Consider the following 16,963-nt stretch of genomic DNA (forward strand, 5'->3'; position numbering starts at 1 on the left):
TGTAGACCAGGCTGGTCTCGAACTCACAGAGATCCACCTGCCTCTGCCTCCCGAGTGCTGGGAGTAAAGGCGTGGGCCACCATCGCCCGGCTCATCGCCCGGCTTTTAGTTTTTCTTTACCCAGACTTCTGTCCAAGCAGAAACATGTAATCTGCATGTAAATTATTCTATATTAGCATTTCTCGACACCCAGCTCAGGATCTGAAACACAGCTGGCAGTTAGCGCTCCCGTGATGAGGATGGTGTAGTGTTTCCCTGCCAGGTATACTTACGTAGGAAACGGAAAACCAACCAGCCAGATGTGATACTACTTCACATTCACTCTTGCCATATATTCACAGATCTGTACGAAGCTCCTTTTGGTCTTTAACTAAGCATGAACAGCGAACAGATCTCCAGTTTTCCACAGTTACATAGGCACTGTATATCAATCACATCTGTCTTAGTAAGAGAACTCTCAAACATTGTCTTTGTTTTATCCTAATCTGGTCTTGAATACAGCAAACTGATTACTCCTAATCTACTACCAACTCCAGAGTTCATCCTTATCTGTATTTCCACCTCATTCTGGTGCTATTAGTATGTTAGCGTTTAGTAACAGGATACTTCACTGTTAAAATATATAATTGTATATATTAAATATCAATTTATATTTTATTAATATTACATTTCTCTAATATTAAGTACCTTCTGTTTAATTGTTTTCTTGCTGGTCACTGCTTCTTGAATCTCATTTCATCATTTTGAATTTAGTCCCTTCCTTTAATGGAAGCTTTTGTGTTCTTATTCATAAATGACTGTCTGCTTTCTACTCCGGCAATCCTATCAGCATTTTGAAGGTAATATTCCATTTTTAAAGGGTTATGGGTCCATGCTGAAAACTTTGGCGAAACTTCAATTGTATTCTCCTTATACTCAATCCTCCTCCTTTGTGGCTGTTCTTTAAATGTTCTCTCCATCTTTGGTGCTGTCATGATGGTAAATGTGTTTGGCATCAAGCCTAACATGACTTGAGTTTGACGCCTAAGATTCACACAGTGGTAGAGAGCAGACTGCAGTAGGCTGTCCTTTATTTCTATGCAGACTCAGTGATACCCACACACACACACACACACACACATGCAAATAAACAGACAATGTAACAAAAAGGTTGCTTTCCTCTCCACTCACTCTGGTTTCCCTATGAACTCTTTGGGACTGATAAGCATATCCGAGTTAGGATCCTGTGTCTCTTCTCTTGGATAATTTCAGGCAATATCAATTTTAGATCTTATCACTTCTAAACATTGATTTTTGTCCCATTTTTGTTTTATTTTTCTTCCTTTCAATTTTATAAAAAAAGTATCCTGGAGCTTACAGTCTTTCCTATATAATCTTTAACCAATTGTGTATTTCTTTTTTCTCCATCTGTCCATTTTGGGTTGTAGTTAATTTCTTTAGAGTCCTATAAATAGTTGCATTTGTGATCCTTATTGTAGTTTATTTTAATTTTTATTATAGATTCCTTCAATTTACTGTTTAACCTCCCCTTCTGTAAGATTTGCATCTCAGGGTCTGTATTTTTAAGGTATTTAAGTTCCACCTTTGGAAAGGGCATGATTTAAATCCCTTGCTTGGTTTCCACAGTGTGATGTTCTGTTCTTACGCTGTGGGTTCTTTTATTAAGTCTGTGAGACGGTTTAGAAATAAAAACAGCTTAAATAAAACTGTCCTATAGTTTATGTATGTGATAGTTTAATGGCTGAAGTCCTTAAGGATAAAAACAATCAGTTTAGTTTCATAATGTTAGATCATTAGCTATTTCAATATAACTTTCTCTGTGGATATTCTATGAAGCCTGAGTAAATAACTGGTATCTCCATGGTCTTTATTCTAGATGTCCCAGGGTTAAGTCCAGGCCAGAGTATTTTATATAACTTTTCATTTCTTTTATTTTTACTTATATGCTGCCCTCCCCTCCCTCTCTCTGTGTGTATGAGAGTTACATGTACATGACATGAACGCTGGTAAGGAACCTTCCATGGAGCTGGAGTTGTAGGTGATTGTGAGCCACCTGACTCGGGTGCTGGGAGATGAGAACCTGGGCCCTCTGCAGTGCAATATGAGCTTTTCAAACCCGAGCCAGCTCTTAACAGCCTGGGTATTTCTTACCTTTGATATTTCATTTATAATTAATAAAACAAAGATATTGAGTACAAGTTAATTGAAATTTTGAAGGCTAATTTTTGTACACATTTAGCCCCTAAGTACAAACTCAAGTTTATAAGGCTGGGGGTAGATTATTGTCTTGGTTCATCATTTCTTGGATTCTTTTCTAATTTACTTATGATCTATATTTTAAATTCTGTCTCTGGGTATAGCTCAACTATGACTTCCTCTGATTAGACAATAAATATCAAGCATACCAGCTTAATCTCACACTCCAGCTGCCACTGCAGCCACAGACCTAATTCATATGGAAGCTTACATATTTTGTTTTTGATCTCTGGCCCTTTTTCTTATAATTCAGTTTAGCATATAAAAAGATGAATAATATATACAATCCAGTACTTCTAGGTGTTGGACAAGAAAATATTTATTTCCTAGAACTGGAGACTGAACCCAGGGTCTTGAATATGTTAGGCACACTTTCTACCACCAGGTTCCATTCCTAACCCTTGTTTCTATGACAAAAGATCATAGCATACCCTGGTAGTGAATTTTATAATCCTCCTGCTTCAGCCTCCTCAGTTATTGAATAATAGGAATGTGCCATCATGGTCATCTCAAAAAAGAACTGTTAGTATTACAACTAGACCACACTACCAAATGAAATACCTTAGCCAGGACTGTAATTACCCCCACCCCATGGACTTGCTGATTAAGAGATCTAATTTCTGTCTTTGAGATACGAACCTAAGAGACATCAAATGCCAACCTGACATTCCAGACATAAAAACAATTACAATGCGGGGTCTAGTATATAAAATAAAGCAAAATAAGACAAGTTGGTAGGGGTAAGTTATTGTAATTAGATGTTAAGGGCTTTGGCAATTGATACTTTCACAATAAATTAGTAACAAAACAAAAGACTATTATCAACATATAATTAATAAACCTCACATCTCTATCTCTTATTTGGGAGACTTTAAAACTATAATAAGAGGAGTTCCCTGGCACATCACTGCCGTAATAATCCGAAACCTGCTGAGAGAAAGATGAAGAACACAGGAGGGTCTGACTTTTCTACACAGCTGGCAAATACCTCCAGCAGTTACGAACAGGATATCACTGGGTGAAGTACTCCAGACACACTATTCATCTTGCCCACTTCAATCATTCCTTCACCCGAACTCCCATGTAGGAGAACATTAACTTTATCTTAAAAAATTCTTTCTATTTCTCAATCTAAACCCCTTACATTTTTCCCCTAAGATCTTTAATACTGGTCTCCATTGCTTTTCTAACTGTATGACCTTGCCTTCTGTCTCCTTCTCAACGACACAACTTCTCCAGACTGTGCATAATCCAACTTCGGAAGTGTGCAGCTGAAATCTCTGCCCACGTCTACATGGAAATTATTTAATTTAAATTAAAAAATGTTCTATTCTACCACATTTGAAAGTGCAATACTTTGGAGAGTATAAACTATAATTTTTATCTTGTTTTAAAAACAAGTAGCACAAATAGTTCTTCTGACCATATGACATAAGCTTCTTCCCTCCCCGTACTCCGTCCAACATCTTCCATGCCCCCCTTAGTCCTTCTAAAATCCATAGCCTCTTATTCTTTATTATTATTGTTTCACATCCCCTTACAATGTATAAAAACAACCTGTTAAGTTTACTTAGTATTATACATACATGTTTAGGGCTAACCTTTTGTGATTGGCTATCTGACCAATCAGGGCTTGTTCCTGGAGATGACAAACTCTCCCTATCAGTAACCATTAATTGCTTATGCTGTTCATCTATCTATAGGGAGAACCTTCTGAGAATTCCCCTACCCACACTGGCATGTCAATTGGTGTTGTCATTTTTTAGGTCTTGGTTAAGTAAGTTTCTCTGCTAAGCTATACCACTTTCAAAAGCTAGAACTATGAAGATTTAGGAAACAAACTTAGAGACAGAATAAAATCCAGACTTGGAAAATAGCTATTTAAGGTGTGATTATTAACACAACAAAACAAATGTGTGTTTGTATTATTCATTTTATATCTAATGTGTATGTGTGCTTGATTGTTTGTTATGAACACAACATATAAGCAGTATCTGAAGAAGCCAGAAGAGGGCACTGGATTCTTTGAACTGGAATTAGAGGTGGTTGTGAGCCAGAACATGAGGATGCCAGAAACAGAACCCAACTCCTCTCCAAGAGCAGCAACTGCTCTTAACTGCCAAGCTTTCTCTTCAGCCCTGAAAAAGCTATTTTTAACTTCTTAAAAACATATGTAATCCATGAGAAATAAACCATTTCTATAGAATTTACCATGTAGAGAAAAAGAAAACGTTAAAACATTGGAAGGCAGTGTGAACTAAAAATAAAGTAGAAAAAGATAGTGTTTTTAATTATAAAGATTACAATGTATAGAAAAATAAACTCAATTGAGTTTGACATATACATTTTCTCTTGTAGTATGACTGGAGCTATTAGAATTACGCATTTATTTTTATGGTAGTGTTACATTCTACTGAGCCAATATCAGCAAATATTGACCCAATGAATAAAAAGTTATTTTAGCATTAAAGACTTAATGCATTTTGATGATGTAGTAAGGATTTGAAGAGAATACTTTTGCAACTCAGACATTAGGATATTCTGAGGATTTGTAACTCACTAAATAAGTAAGAGTTGATCTGAGAGCTAGAATTTATTGAAAAAATATATATAATTATTTTCTAAAACAAGCTGTAAAATTATGATTCGTACCCTTGTGAGGGTGCGGTAGGAGAATTATGAGTTCTAGGCAAACTTGAACAAAACAGTAAGACATTTGCTCAACAAAACATGACAAAGCAAAAACAAAATTGGAATCTGCTATAACACAGTAGTTCTAAGAAATGTATGACGAAGTCATTATGTAAGATAGCCCCGGACTACCATCAAAGACGAACAAGAATACTGAAGAAAAAAGTGAATTAAGTAATAAGTCAAGGTTAATTATCTCTTTATTATTCATTTCTTCTCAAGTATGTATGTAATTCCAATATCCAGAGGGCTAAAGTACAGGATTGCCTGAGTTACAGATTAAGATCTAGTCTTAAAAATCAAATAAAGCCAAACACTGCTACTTCCATCACCAACAAATAAGTCCTTCACCCCCTGGAAAGAACAACGAAGTAACTTTGAGTAGTGAATTCTTCAGCAGAAAACAAAAAATAGTAATAAAAGGTAGAGGATTGAGTGCTATGAACACACAGGGATTGGGTGCTATGAAGACACAGATATTGGATGCTGTGAACACACAGGGATTGGATGTTGTGAACACAAAGGTATTCGATGCTATGAACACAACAGGGATTGTTGACTCTCCTCTGCTTCTGCCTCCTTACTCATTACTTCTCTTCTCTCTTTTGGTCTTTCCCCCATTTTGTAGCCTGATTCTGACCATATCATTATGGGTAAAGCAAGAGCATATGACTTTGGTGTTGAGGATGTTAATTGAAAGCCCTTACAAATGAATAATAAATTAACAGAGACATGAAAAAGTGGCCATGCACCTAATTACAGTTTTAAATACTATGTTGCTCTTTTCTAGTAAAATTATTCTGAGTAATTGTACTATAAATTATAAGATATTGTCTTACTACAATTCAAAACATTGTTCTTCCAAAGGATTTTTACAAATATTGTTGATATGTTTACATTGTTATCTGTTAAAGTATACAGACTTGATATACATAAACCACCAAAAGAGTGAAAATTTTGTCATTTAAGAACAAAATCTTAAAAATGATCAGTAGGTATCCAAAGGAGAAAAAAAAGTGATGTTATTTATTCTTTACGTAAATTAGAAAATAGGCCCAGGTCCTGTTGACAATTATGTTAAAAAAATTTATTTCTAGCTGGATTCAAATAATAAATCACTCTTTAACAGCAGGTCATACAAAGTCTCAAGTACCAATGAAAGGATCTTTAAAGAAACTGAAGGCGAAAAACACAAATTCCAGCTTTAGAGGAATGAGTCCCTTTCTAGAACATGGTCACAAAATGATGAAATCTTAAAAGGCTTGCTTAATTTATGTTTTACCTAAACATCTCAAAAACAACCCAATAGATTCAAAAATCCCTGTGAGTAACCAGGCTCACAGGTACAAGGATGAGTGCAGATGGGAGAGTAACAGAATACCAACGGTGAACAGAGATGTCACTAACAGTGTGGAAACCTGACCCACGGAACAACTGGGAGCCTACAATTAGGCTTTGGGAAGATCCCGGCTCCAGCAGTAACGAACCTACTAACAGTAGACGCTGAGTCACAACTTACTTTTTTGGTTCAATAATGTGATGCACACTTCAAAATCCATTTGCTTACTCTAGAATTCCAAGAGCTCCGACTTTACCTGTTTATTTTACTAGGTCATGCTATGTCACATACATAAGGCTGATTCAACAAGCCATCTATAGTTTGCATTCAGATGGTAACACTATGGAGCTACTGTTTGTTAAGGATGGCCCAGAACACGTGGGACTCTCCTGCAAGGTCATCTGCAGGAGCCGGAGGTTACCCTGCTCCGTTCTTCCATGTTTACACAGAAACATGGAAGTCTGAACCACACCGGTCAAGTATTTGTTTTTCTCATAAGCTTCCTGGTGTATTACTGAACAAAGCTCACCTAATTTACTAAATTAAAATAGAAAAAAAATCCCTGCAGCAATCATAAACATTTAATATTCTTTGCTCAGTCCACTTGTAATGACTCCAAAAAGAATAGATTTGTTGGGAATTGGGGGAGACAGACAGACTTTAATCTGAGGACAGCATTAAGTCTGGCTTTGGCATCATTACTTTTGTCAGGGCACTTTTACCTGATGGTGGTGGCCCCACATGGGATCCATGTCTGGGATAGGAAACCTCCTATTTTGTTCTTAATTGCCAACCTGCTTGTCACCTGCCCATATGCACACATGTAGGTGCTAACAAAGAGATTTGAGAGACCACAGCATCCGGGTTTGTATGTGTATTACTACTGTAGGGATCATATTAACGGCTGGCAGCTTAGCAACTGCCGCCATCTCATTTCAGTAAGATTAAGGCTTTTAAAATCCTTAGCTGGAGATATTCTTGGCAGAGGGCAAAGGTGCTCCAGGAGTTATTTAAAAAAATAAAAAAAACCCAGAGCTTAATTTAATCAAGGAAAATGAACACATCTTCAAGATACTGACAGATTTGAGTTGAATATGTAATATGATTATCTGTCTTGGCCAAATGGCATAGAGAGATCTAATAATCATGTGTAAATTCCTTCAAAAAAAAAAAGATAGCCTTGTTACCCAAATGCTTAGTGATCTACATATACTCATTTACTTAACAAATATGTAGTCTCTTTCTATGTTTGATAGAGTGCTAAGAAGATACTCTAGAAAGGGTACACAGATTAAAAACTTAAATGTATCCATAAAATATTTTAACTGGAGATAAATGTTCCAGAAAAATTAAAACAGAGAGCTGCGACAGAGAGTTGTTGGGATTTTAAATTCCGTGAGTGGATAAGACACATTTGAATAGGCAACATTTGACCTGAAAACTAAATGAGTCAGTAGAAAGAACAAAGCCCTGGGGAAGAGAAAGCAAGTGCATTATGTTTGCAGGGAGGTATGGGAGTGGTCAAACCATCTGAGGGAAAGCGGGGGACTTCCTCTAAAGTTGCATAGGCACTGAAATCCCACAAAACTCATATTTTTAGGCAGCACTGGAAAGGGGTCCAGAGACCTGGAAGATGCCAAGTCTTTGGTTCCGCAGCAGTGATGCTGGATTTTAGAATGGTAGGTGCTGATTTGTGATAGGAAGCTAAGGACCAGAAACCTGTAGAATGTTTGTTAGGTCATGGTTATTTATTATTCTAAGAGCCATGGGAGTCACTAGAAGGATTTAGGCAGAAGGGTATCTTTTTTAAAATTTTTCTAATAAGGCTAAATTTATTTGATACCCTAGAGTAAAAGTTTTGATCATAACCATTCAATAGTATAAAAAGTAAAAAACAGATCTGCAGATTTCTAATATATTAATACAAAGTACATTACTACATAGAGTACATCCCTGAGACAGAGTGTGGAGGGGGAGAAGACAATGGTTTAGGTCTAGTAATAAATACATAAACACAAAAGTAGAGATGATCTATCCAAGTATATTCTACCACCCACATTGCAGCCATAATGTACAAAAAATTCCCAGGTCAAATTAACATAGCAGAATGGTACTGGCTGGACTCTGTGCTACTCAAGGGCTGTGGAGAACCAACCCACTCAATGAACAGTCTGTGTATGTGGGTGGTTTATACTAGGTAGGTTTTTCCCAAAAGGAAGAGACACACCATGTATCTTAATGTGAGTTATGTGTCAAAAGGTTATTTAGGTACCATGAAGAAAAGGTTATAAAGAAAATGGGGAAGTGGAAGAGAAAGAGCAGGATGCTATTGTTGGGGCCCATGTGCAGATGATGGTGGTCTCAGCTAGTTTGGGGGCAGAGTAGATGGACGTAAATGGTCATAAGTGGAACACTAGTTTTCATAATAAAAGAAGCAATACTTTATGATTGACATGGAAGTAAGAAAAAGAGAGGGATCAAAGACAGTCCCAATAACATTTCAGGGTATATCATACAAATGTTATGACCACTGTAACTTTTTTTAGATATTCTTTGGAAAGTTCTAATTATATATTTTCACATATATATATAAAAGTTAATATATGAGGATTATATTTTTACTTTATCATTGTTTGTATACAAAAACAAATTTGTAAGCAAGATAAAACAGGTACAGTTTACGGATATGATTTTTTATTTAAAATAATAAAGTAGATAGATTTCTACCTGTTGACATGTGAGTGTTACATTTTAAGAAGAGACTAAAGTAACTCACACATACACACAGAAAAAAAAGTCAATGACTGATTCTGTTAGAAATGCATATGTGTTTGTCTATGTACATTTAGGGAAAACTTCCAGCAATAGTTACTTGACTATTCTTATGCAGGAGCCTGGAGTAGGTGCTATCTAGAAATGTTGATGGGGGTCTTGATAAAGATTTGTTTTGCTATTTATTAAACAAAACCCATACACAAATATTAAAGAACAAACAAAGTTCAGTGAATTGCAAGCTACTGCAAAAATACCTGCCTCCACTTGCTTCCTGTCTCAAAAAAACCAAGCTCCTCCTTGCTCCACTTCTTCTCCCTGGTTTTATCCCATCCAACCCTAATAAAAAACCCATCTCTCTGACTAAAACGCTCTTTTCAATCTGATAGCGAACCCATGAAAGAATTCCCATAAAATTTCCCCCTTTGTGTCTAAGAAGGAGAAGTTTTCACTCTAACATAGTAAAACTATGCAATAAGAATTATTATCAAATATTGTCCAAATAGAAAGGAAAAGCAATACCCTAAACAAAACTGAAACTACATATAACAAGAACAATTTTCAAGTAAGAAATACAGTTTCAAGGTCAAGTTCAATAGTAACTGACAAATTTATAGAGACTACTCCATTAGCTGTCCTTTTCTGAAGAGTCCAAAGTTTGAAACTAGTACACTTTCTACCCAGGTTTAGGAGAACTATAACTGTAACTGTCTAGTCTTCAACTCCATCAAAGACATGAGAAGAAAATAATATTACCCGAGTAAGCAGGAAGTGCATAGCAAGTTACTTTAAAAAATAGGAGAAATGACAGAAACAGCTGGCTGTCTGGATAGTTACCCCAAGTTCCCAACATTGGGGCATTCATCTTTGCCATATAGGTCTAGAATATCTGACAGACATTTTTCAGAAGCAGGAAATTTTGAAGGACTTCCTACCCTATCTTGGCATTTTGATAGTCATTTTCCTTTGTGTCCTTCTTGTCCAGTTTGAACAGCATACTGTCAGCAATTGAGGCAAGGGCAGTTTCTTGCCCACATGGCTGGCTTTTGCCACAAAGAAAGCAAACTCCATGTGGAGGTTCTTCAGTGCCCACCATCCCATATTCGAAGGAGACTGGTGCTGCCAGGAGCAATTGTGTCTCACATCGAGAAAAATTCAAGTTATTAAAACATTTTAAGTGTCATCTTCTGTATGTTTTGAAGTGTCTGAAGATTACCTATCTATCTAAAATATATCTCTGTATGAGCTTGAAAACATAACAAACATAATTATAAGTCTGATAGTTATGGGTGACTATTAACCTATATTTCTTAATTATGCTAAATACTTTGTAAAGGTAACTTTCAAGGATTAGAAATTTACATTATATTGTTAAATGAACTGCATAGGTACAAGAACTTAAACAAAATTAGAAACACATGTACAGTGTGTTATAACAAATATAACCTTAAATTTGCATTAATATATAAAAATCCATATAAATGTAAAATATTTAGGATTAGTATTTGCTTATTTGTTTAAAAGTAGATTCAACAATTTACCCTTTTATCCTATCATTTCTATCCCCCTTTTTTTCAGAATGAGAACTCTGAATCTAATCTCTTTTGTTCAGTCTTTTTTTCTGACTATACCCAATAATAGCTTGTAATCAATCCCCGTATATGATGACAACCATCCATAACAAAGTAAAAGACCAAAAACCACCCACCCAACCTTTTGCAAATGTGGGTATTGTGTTATTTTTTTTTTTTGGTTTTTCGAGGTATTGTGTTGTTAAAATTACTTCCAGATGTCTGGGGGGCAATGGCATTTCCAGGGGTCCCTCAGGAAACCGAAGCAATGGTCAATTTGCAGAAGGGTTACCTATATCATTTGTTCCTAGTCTCTGAAAATGTAGGACTTATCTGAAGTTCTGGCTGGAGTAGTGTATGAGGGTGCACCATCTCAGCTAGCTACTTGGGAATTGTCTTGAGCAGTTTATAGTCCAAATCCAATCTTTGGGTGGTGTTTATTAGTTTAGTAGCATTAGAACAATCCAGGTGGAATCACTGTTGTAGGGTCCCACCATCCTTTTGGTGACTACACAGGTTGCTGTTAGTAGCTTATTGTACTCTGTGGATAGCTTAAACATATTTAATGTCATAGGTTGTAAATCTTGGGGAGATTAAAGGACCATGACTATTAAATACATCTAGGATACATAGTCTAGGTAACATTTACACTTCTGGGGTCTTTGAAGGAGTTAATGACTAAATAATTAGACTTAAAGTTTTCCTTAGTTATAATAAAAGGTCTAAAACTTTAGACTCACAAAGTTAGATAGATAACAGAATATTTTCTCTTATTTTGCCAAATATAAATGGACTGGATATTGTAACTATAATTCTTAATTAATTACTTAGTAACTGTTTTGTTTTATATAATTTTACTATGTTAAAGTTAAAACTTTTTAACTAGACATAAGGAGGGAAATGTTACAAAATGATCCTGTTATACACTGTAAAGATTTGTCACCTGGATTGGCTTAAAAACTTGACTCGCTGGTAGCAAGACAGGAAGAATAGGCAGAACAGTCAGACACAGAGGAGGCTGAGAAGAAAGAGGGCAGAGTAAGAGGGGTCACCAGTGAGATACAGAGAGGGAACAGGATGTGCAAGATGAAAGAGAGGTAATGCCACGTGGCAGAATAGAGATTCAGAGAAACGGGTTAATCTAAGTTGTAAGAGCTAGTTAGTAATAAGCCTGAACTATCGGCTGAGCATTTATACTTATTATAAGACTCCATGTTGGTTATTTGGGAACTGACAGGTGGTTCAGAGAAAAACTCTGCCTACAGGGTCTTTCATTTTCTACCACAAAACCACGTGTTCATATATTAAGTATGCCCAACTTATATAGTCAGCCACAGAGACACCATTCTGATCATTGTTGATGTGACAGCCATCCCTTTATTACTTCAAACCGTCCTGTTGTACAAGCAATCAAATGCTACCCTAAACTCAAACTGCAACCACCTTCATGTTCTATATGCACTAGTGTCGTCTCAAATGCCCGTGAGGAGTTAATTTCAGTAGGTCCTCCAACTATGCTGAGTCCTTCAAAAATCATTAGGCAAAGAGAGCCACTTATTTAGGTTTAAACAGAATACCAACATGTTCCTGAGAAACGGTATTTCTCATGTGCTTGCAGCGTGTTCTGATCATTGCCTGTTAACATCCTGTGCCAAGTCAGCTGATATGTAATTAACATTATGTCTTGATAGCCTGCTGTTGTTTGCAGCAACTTCAAGTCATGATTCTGACACATCGACAACAAGCAGTGAACACTTGACACAGGGCCAACACAACATAGATGCCTACTTCAGTTTCCAGGGATGTCACATAGTCAGTCGTTTTCCTGACCCCGGGTCTCTTCAGGCTACCACTCTACAGCTACTTCTTTGATGTAGCATCACTGTTTTGTACCTTATGGCACTAATAGTCCCCAGTGATTTTTAAGATATCTGTTTATCTTCAGATGAACTGTGGTTGTATGCATTAATTTAATCATAGCCATATGGAACAGGAAATATGAGTTTTGCCTCTCCTGTCAAATGGAACATGATTTGGTTGACGTCATCTCATGCTAGACTAATCCGTAGAACATTGCATAATGCTCCCATATACACTTTATCTTATCTGCCCTGCGAGGGAAATAGTAACACATCCTCTGGCAGGCTTATTCTAAAGAGAAAAGAAGATAGATCATATATTAAAAGTGCATTAGGCAAATGTGTGCCATTGGGTAATCACTTAGTAACAATTAGATTAAACACATAAAAGATATGTTAATGTGTAAGTGCCTCAGGAGAATTTGAATTTTCATAGAAATATACAACATCTTGTCTATGCAGCTATTTCAATAGATGTTAGAAAATTGTAAGAGAAATAATTACATTTAGTTAAATAAAAAAAACTTTCAAATCAATGATGATTTACATCCTGAAGCAGATTACCTGAAGAAAAATTGTTTCAAAGAAATTCAATTCTTATTATAATATGAATTACAATATAATATCAAAAGTATAAATCATCATAAATGTTAAGACATTGGGGAAACATAAAAATATGTAAGAAAATTTAATTTTGGTAAGATTTCAAATATTTTCTTTGTAATTGTTCTTTTAATTTAACATGAACAAAAATTTACCTTCATTTTTAAAATTCAGTCTCTTAGTTATTAAAATAGATTTATTACTGAAAATATACCAGGGTTAGAATATAAATGGGATTGCAACCTAAGTAGTAAGCTAAACAAATACCCAACATTAGCCGATAATTTGCTTTCTGGTTTTCTAACTCTAATTTAAATTGACATTTTTGCCTCCAATTTTCATGTTCGTATGGGTCTTTGAAAAGTCTTTTCACCTCAGTGGCTCCTCAAGTGTTCACTTGGAATGATGACTTTTCAGCTGGCCCAACCTGACTCTCAATCAATTTTTATGAGGACAAATTCTTGGGCTGATGGCCGGGTCTCCAGCTATATCACTCACATAATCCACACTCGCACGTGGTGATGAGATTCACATTATCACTAGAGCACCATTGTGCCGATGGCGGCAGCAGAAACAGCAGGGTATACTGTCCTCCCTATGAAAAGCGACTCCTTCACCTTTCAATAACGCAGTCTGCAGGTATGGACCTACAAGCTGTGTGCAGACAGAATGAGAAATGTCTTTAAAAACACTAATAAAACCTACCCAGTTCCTCCCAATGGGTCATTCTCATAGAATCTCCATACATATCCATCTTGATTTTGAAGTGAGAGCATTCAATTTGGCTTCCCATTACATTTGGAATTGGAAGGAAGATTCAATTGTGTTTCAAACTTCAAAAAGTTATTGGAGAACTGGCATATATATTTCAACACATTTAGGCATAGGATTGTCTCAGTGTGTGTATCTATCTATCTATCTATCTATCTATCTATCTATCTATCTATCTATCTATCTATCTATCTACCTTCTATCTGATATATCACAAGTATAATAAATTCTAATTCAAGTTTGGTAGAATTTTTCTTAAATTTAAATTAAAGGAGCATGTGAATTTAACAACGATTTTGATGCAAGTTGAATTTTACCTTTTAAAAGAATATACATATTTTAGTTATCTGGAAAAGTTAATTCCACATTTAATGTTTCACAAAACACACTGCTTTATAATTTTGAAATGTTTCTATTCCTTCTTATATTTCTAAATTATCCAATAAATGATATTCAAAATGTATACATTTGTGTTAAAATTTTTGTCTCGTGGGACTATTTCCTAGAAAATAAGAGAGGAAGCAAATGATGATCTTAAGCCTTCCCAGGATTCAAAGCATTAGGTCAGCATTAACTTTTCAAAGCCTGTCTCTAGTTGCCTAATTTTCATATTGAACCAATAGATACACTGGAGACTTTTAGGTACTCCCTTAACAAATGTAACCCGTTCATCCACTAAAACACACTTCCATGTTTCGCACACACATTTCCATCAGGGAAACAAGAGCCAGCTTAGTTGGTTCAAAAGTAAGTTAATCCCCCAAATCATCTATTGGGATTAAGGAATTATCGGAGATTCTCTACAGATTCATGAAGCAAAACTGAAAAAGCAGCTTTGTTCCCATGAAAAGTCAGTAAAATGCTTCCAAAAGACAGGGCAAATACAAATCACAACGATAAGCCTGTCCAATTAGGTGCAGATGAGACATCTATAATAGGAATAAAATATCCAGAAAGATTTATATTCAAATTTATTCATAAGCATATTTAGAATTCTGTGCCACTGTAAACTTGAAAACTGCAGAAGATGTTTAATTGGGACAGTTTTGGGGGGATAGAATACTGAGAACTGTGTGTGGAAAACCCTTCCACAAAGCAATTGTCTGCTCTTTGGATCAAAAGATTGTGTGTGTGTGTGTGTGTGTGTGTGTGTGTGCCGTATAATCATGTGCACACACACATGCATAACTTTTATTATTACTATAAGCCATACAAGAAAAGCTTACACTTTAGCAAAGAATAAAATGGACTGGTGATCTGCCTTGTAGACACAACTCCTTTTGACTGAATTTTAACACTTTCATGGAGACACCATGCTACCACGGAACATCAATAAACTAATTTTTTTCCCCAGCAACTGATGGATGGCTATATCTCTAGAAAACAGCAAATGATAATTTTCCTCCATTGGCATTTCCCCATATCATTCTGATCTAGCCCAGTTAAGCTTGGCTAATGTGGTAGCAATCAATGGGATTTTACAGGCTCTTCTGTGTTAGGATTCCGAGAGTGATTCTCTTTTCAGATATTTCCACTGAGAATGAAATAGTCTGAATTTATTCTGGAATAAAATGACCAGTTTGAAATCCAATCTTTAATGTAACTAGAATTTAATGATTATATTCTATGAACAAAGGCTACTTATGATTTTGAAAGGTCAGACGAACACATATACCAATAATGTATATTCAGAAGGCAATTACTAGCGGTGGACTATTTGATTTATAAGCACATTTATACGAATACACACAGACATATTCGAAGAAAGCGAGAGAGTGGATGGACCACAATTTATATGCACACTACCTGGATGATGCAGTTTTTTTTTTCACGGACTGTCTTAGCATACTTTAGGTCCTTTTAGGAAGCCTTGATTGCCAACACAATTTCTATAATAATATTCTCTTTTTTGCCTTTTCCACACAAACTTCACAGTGGCCCTTTGCAATGGCTATTGAATTTGATACCATAACTAGCTGAACACAGAAGCTGACAAAGGAAAACAGTTACATTCTAGTATAATGACAACACAAAAAATGCACAGAAGGACAGGACATCTGTCATTTCACTGTAAGTTGCTTGACATGTTTGAAATAAAAATATAAAAATATTGGCATACAACGAATCCACTACTTGTCTATTTTCAAATGAACTGCTTTTAAAGTAATTTTCAGTTTAATTTCTAATGCAGGAATTATTATGATATAAGAGATATGACGCAAACAGGTAACGGTGTCAGAGTCCTTGTCAGAAAGCAATTACTTAAGAGGAAAATAAATGACTGACCTGAACAAGAACAAAGTAACGCTTTTTCCATCTTTTCCAAACCTTCTGTCCAAGGGCATACAGGTACCTGGGAAGAAAAACGACAGAGTGCATGAATCGTGGTGCGGCTCGGCAAAGCCACATGTCTTCCCTAGGTACTTAAGAGACCAGCCCGCTACAGGCAAAGTTTCGTTTCTCTGAAATCGGAGACAACATGCAGCTTCTGTGTTACTAGGTGACTGTGCTGATTCTCCATGCCTGAAAGGAAATTGATTTATGTGGCTTACAATTTGTCAGTCCTTACAGCAAATTGAACGAAGTAGGAGTTAGAAAGGATAATCAAAGAACCAGTTGGAATTTTATTTTCGCACATGTTTCTTGGGCGATACTGAGGCCATGAGCGAAGGAACTTGTACTGGAGTTCTTCAGCGCTCAGCCGACTGGTGCGGATGATGAGCGTGGCCTGAGAAGGAGGTAGATACAGAACCAAGAATCCTGGGTGAAAGGTCATTGTCCAGCTGGGTGACCTCGCGATATGCCTGTACCAATATCCACTCCCATTTCTTTGCCTGTTAGAGGACAACGCTGGGTATCCTGATTTCCAAGTGCTTTGGCAGCTCTGTCATTTTGAGATTTATGTGGCTTATGTAAGTTCTTCACTGAACATTAGTTTTCACTACGAAACTCAGCTAATAAAAAAGGTGACATAATTTAGTTTAGCACCATTTCAGCTATGGCTTTTAACTTTGCATGGCGTCTGTAATCTGGACTGAAATGATTAACCTGGACATGCATGTGGATAGAACACACGATGTATGTAAGTGATTTGGATAGAA

The 16,963-nt window shown here is 36.1% G+C and overlaps 1 protein-coding gene across 7 annotated transcripts in view; it reads right to left on the minus strand.

Moving 5' to 3' along the window:
• The window catches only part of Cadps2 (calcium dependent secretion activator 2), a 520,741-nt gene that overhangs the window by 167,383 nt on the left and 336,395 nt on the right, over positions 1-16,963 (minus strand). For all 7 annotated transcript variants that reach the window (XM_026788548.1, XM_026788546.1, XM_026788543.1 and 4 more), the window contains exon 9: positions 16,149-16,215. In XM_026788548.1, the coding sequence (XP_026644349.1) occupies positions 16,149-16,215 (67 nt within the window). The remainder of the gene's footprint in view (positions 1-16,148; positions 16,216-16,963) is intronic.

This window comes from Microtus ochrogaster, unplaced genomic scaffold (assembly GCF_000317375.1).
Source record: "Microtus ochrogaster isolate Prairie Vole_2 unplaced genomic scaffold, MicOch1.0 UNK4, whole genome shotgun sequence".
In the NCBI taxonomy this organism is placed as follows: domain Eukaryota; kingdom Metazoa; phylum Chordata; class Mammalia; order Rodentia; family Cricetidae; genus Microtus; species Microtus ochrogaster.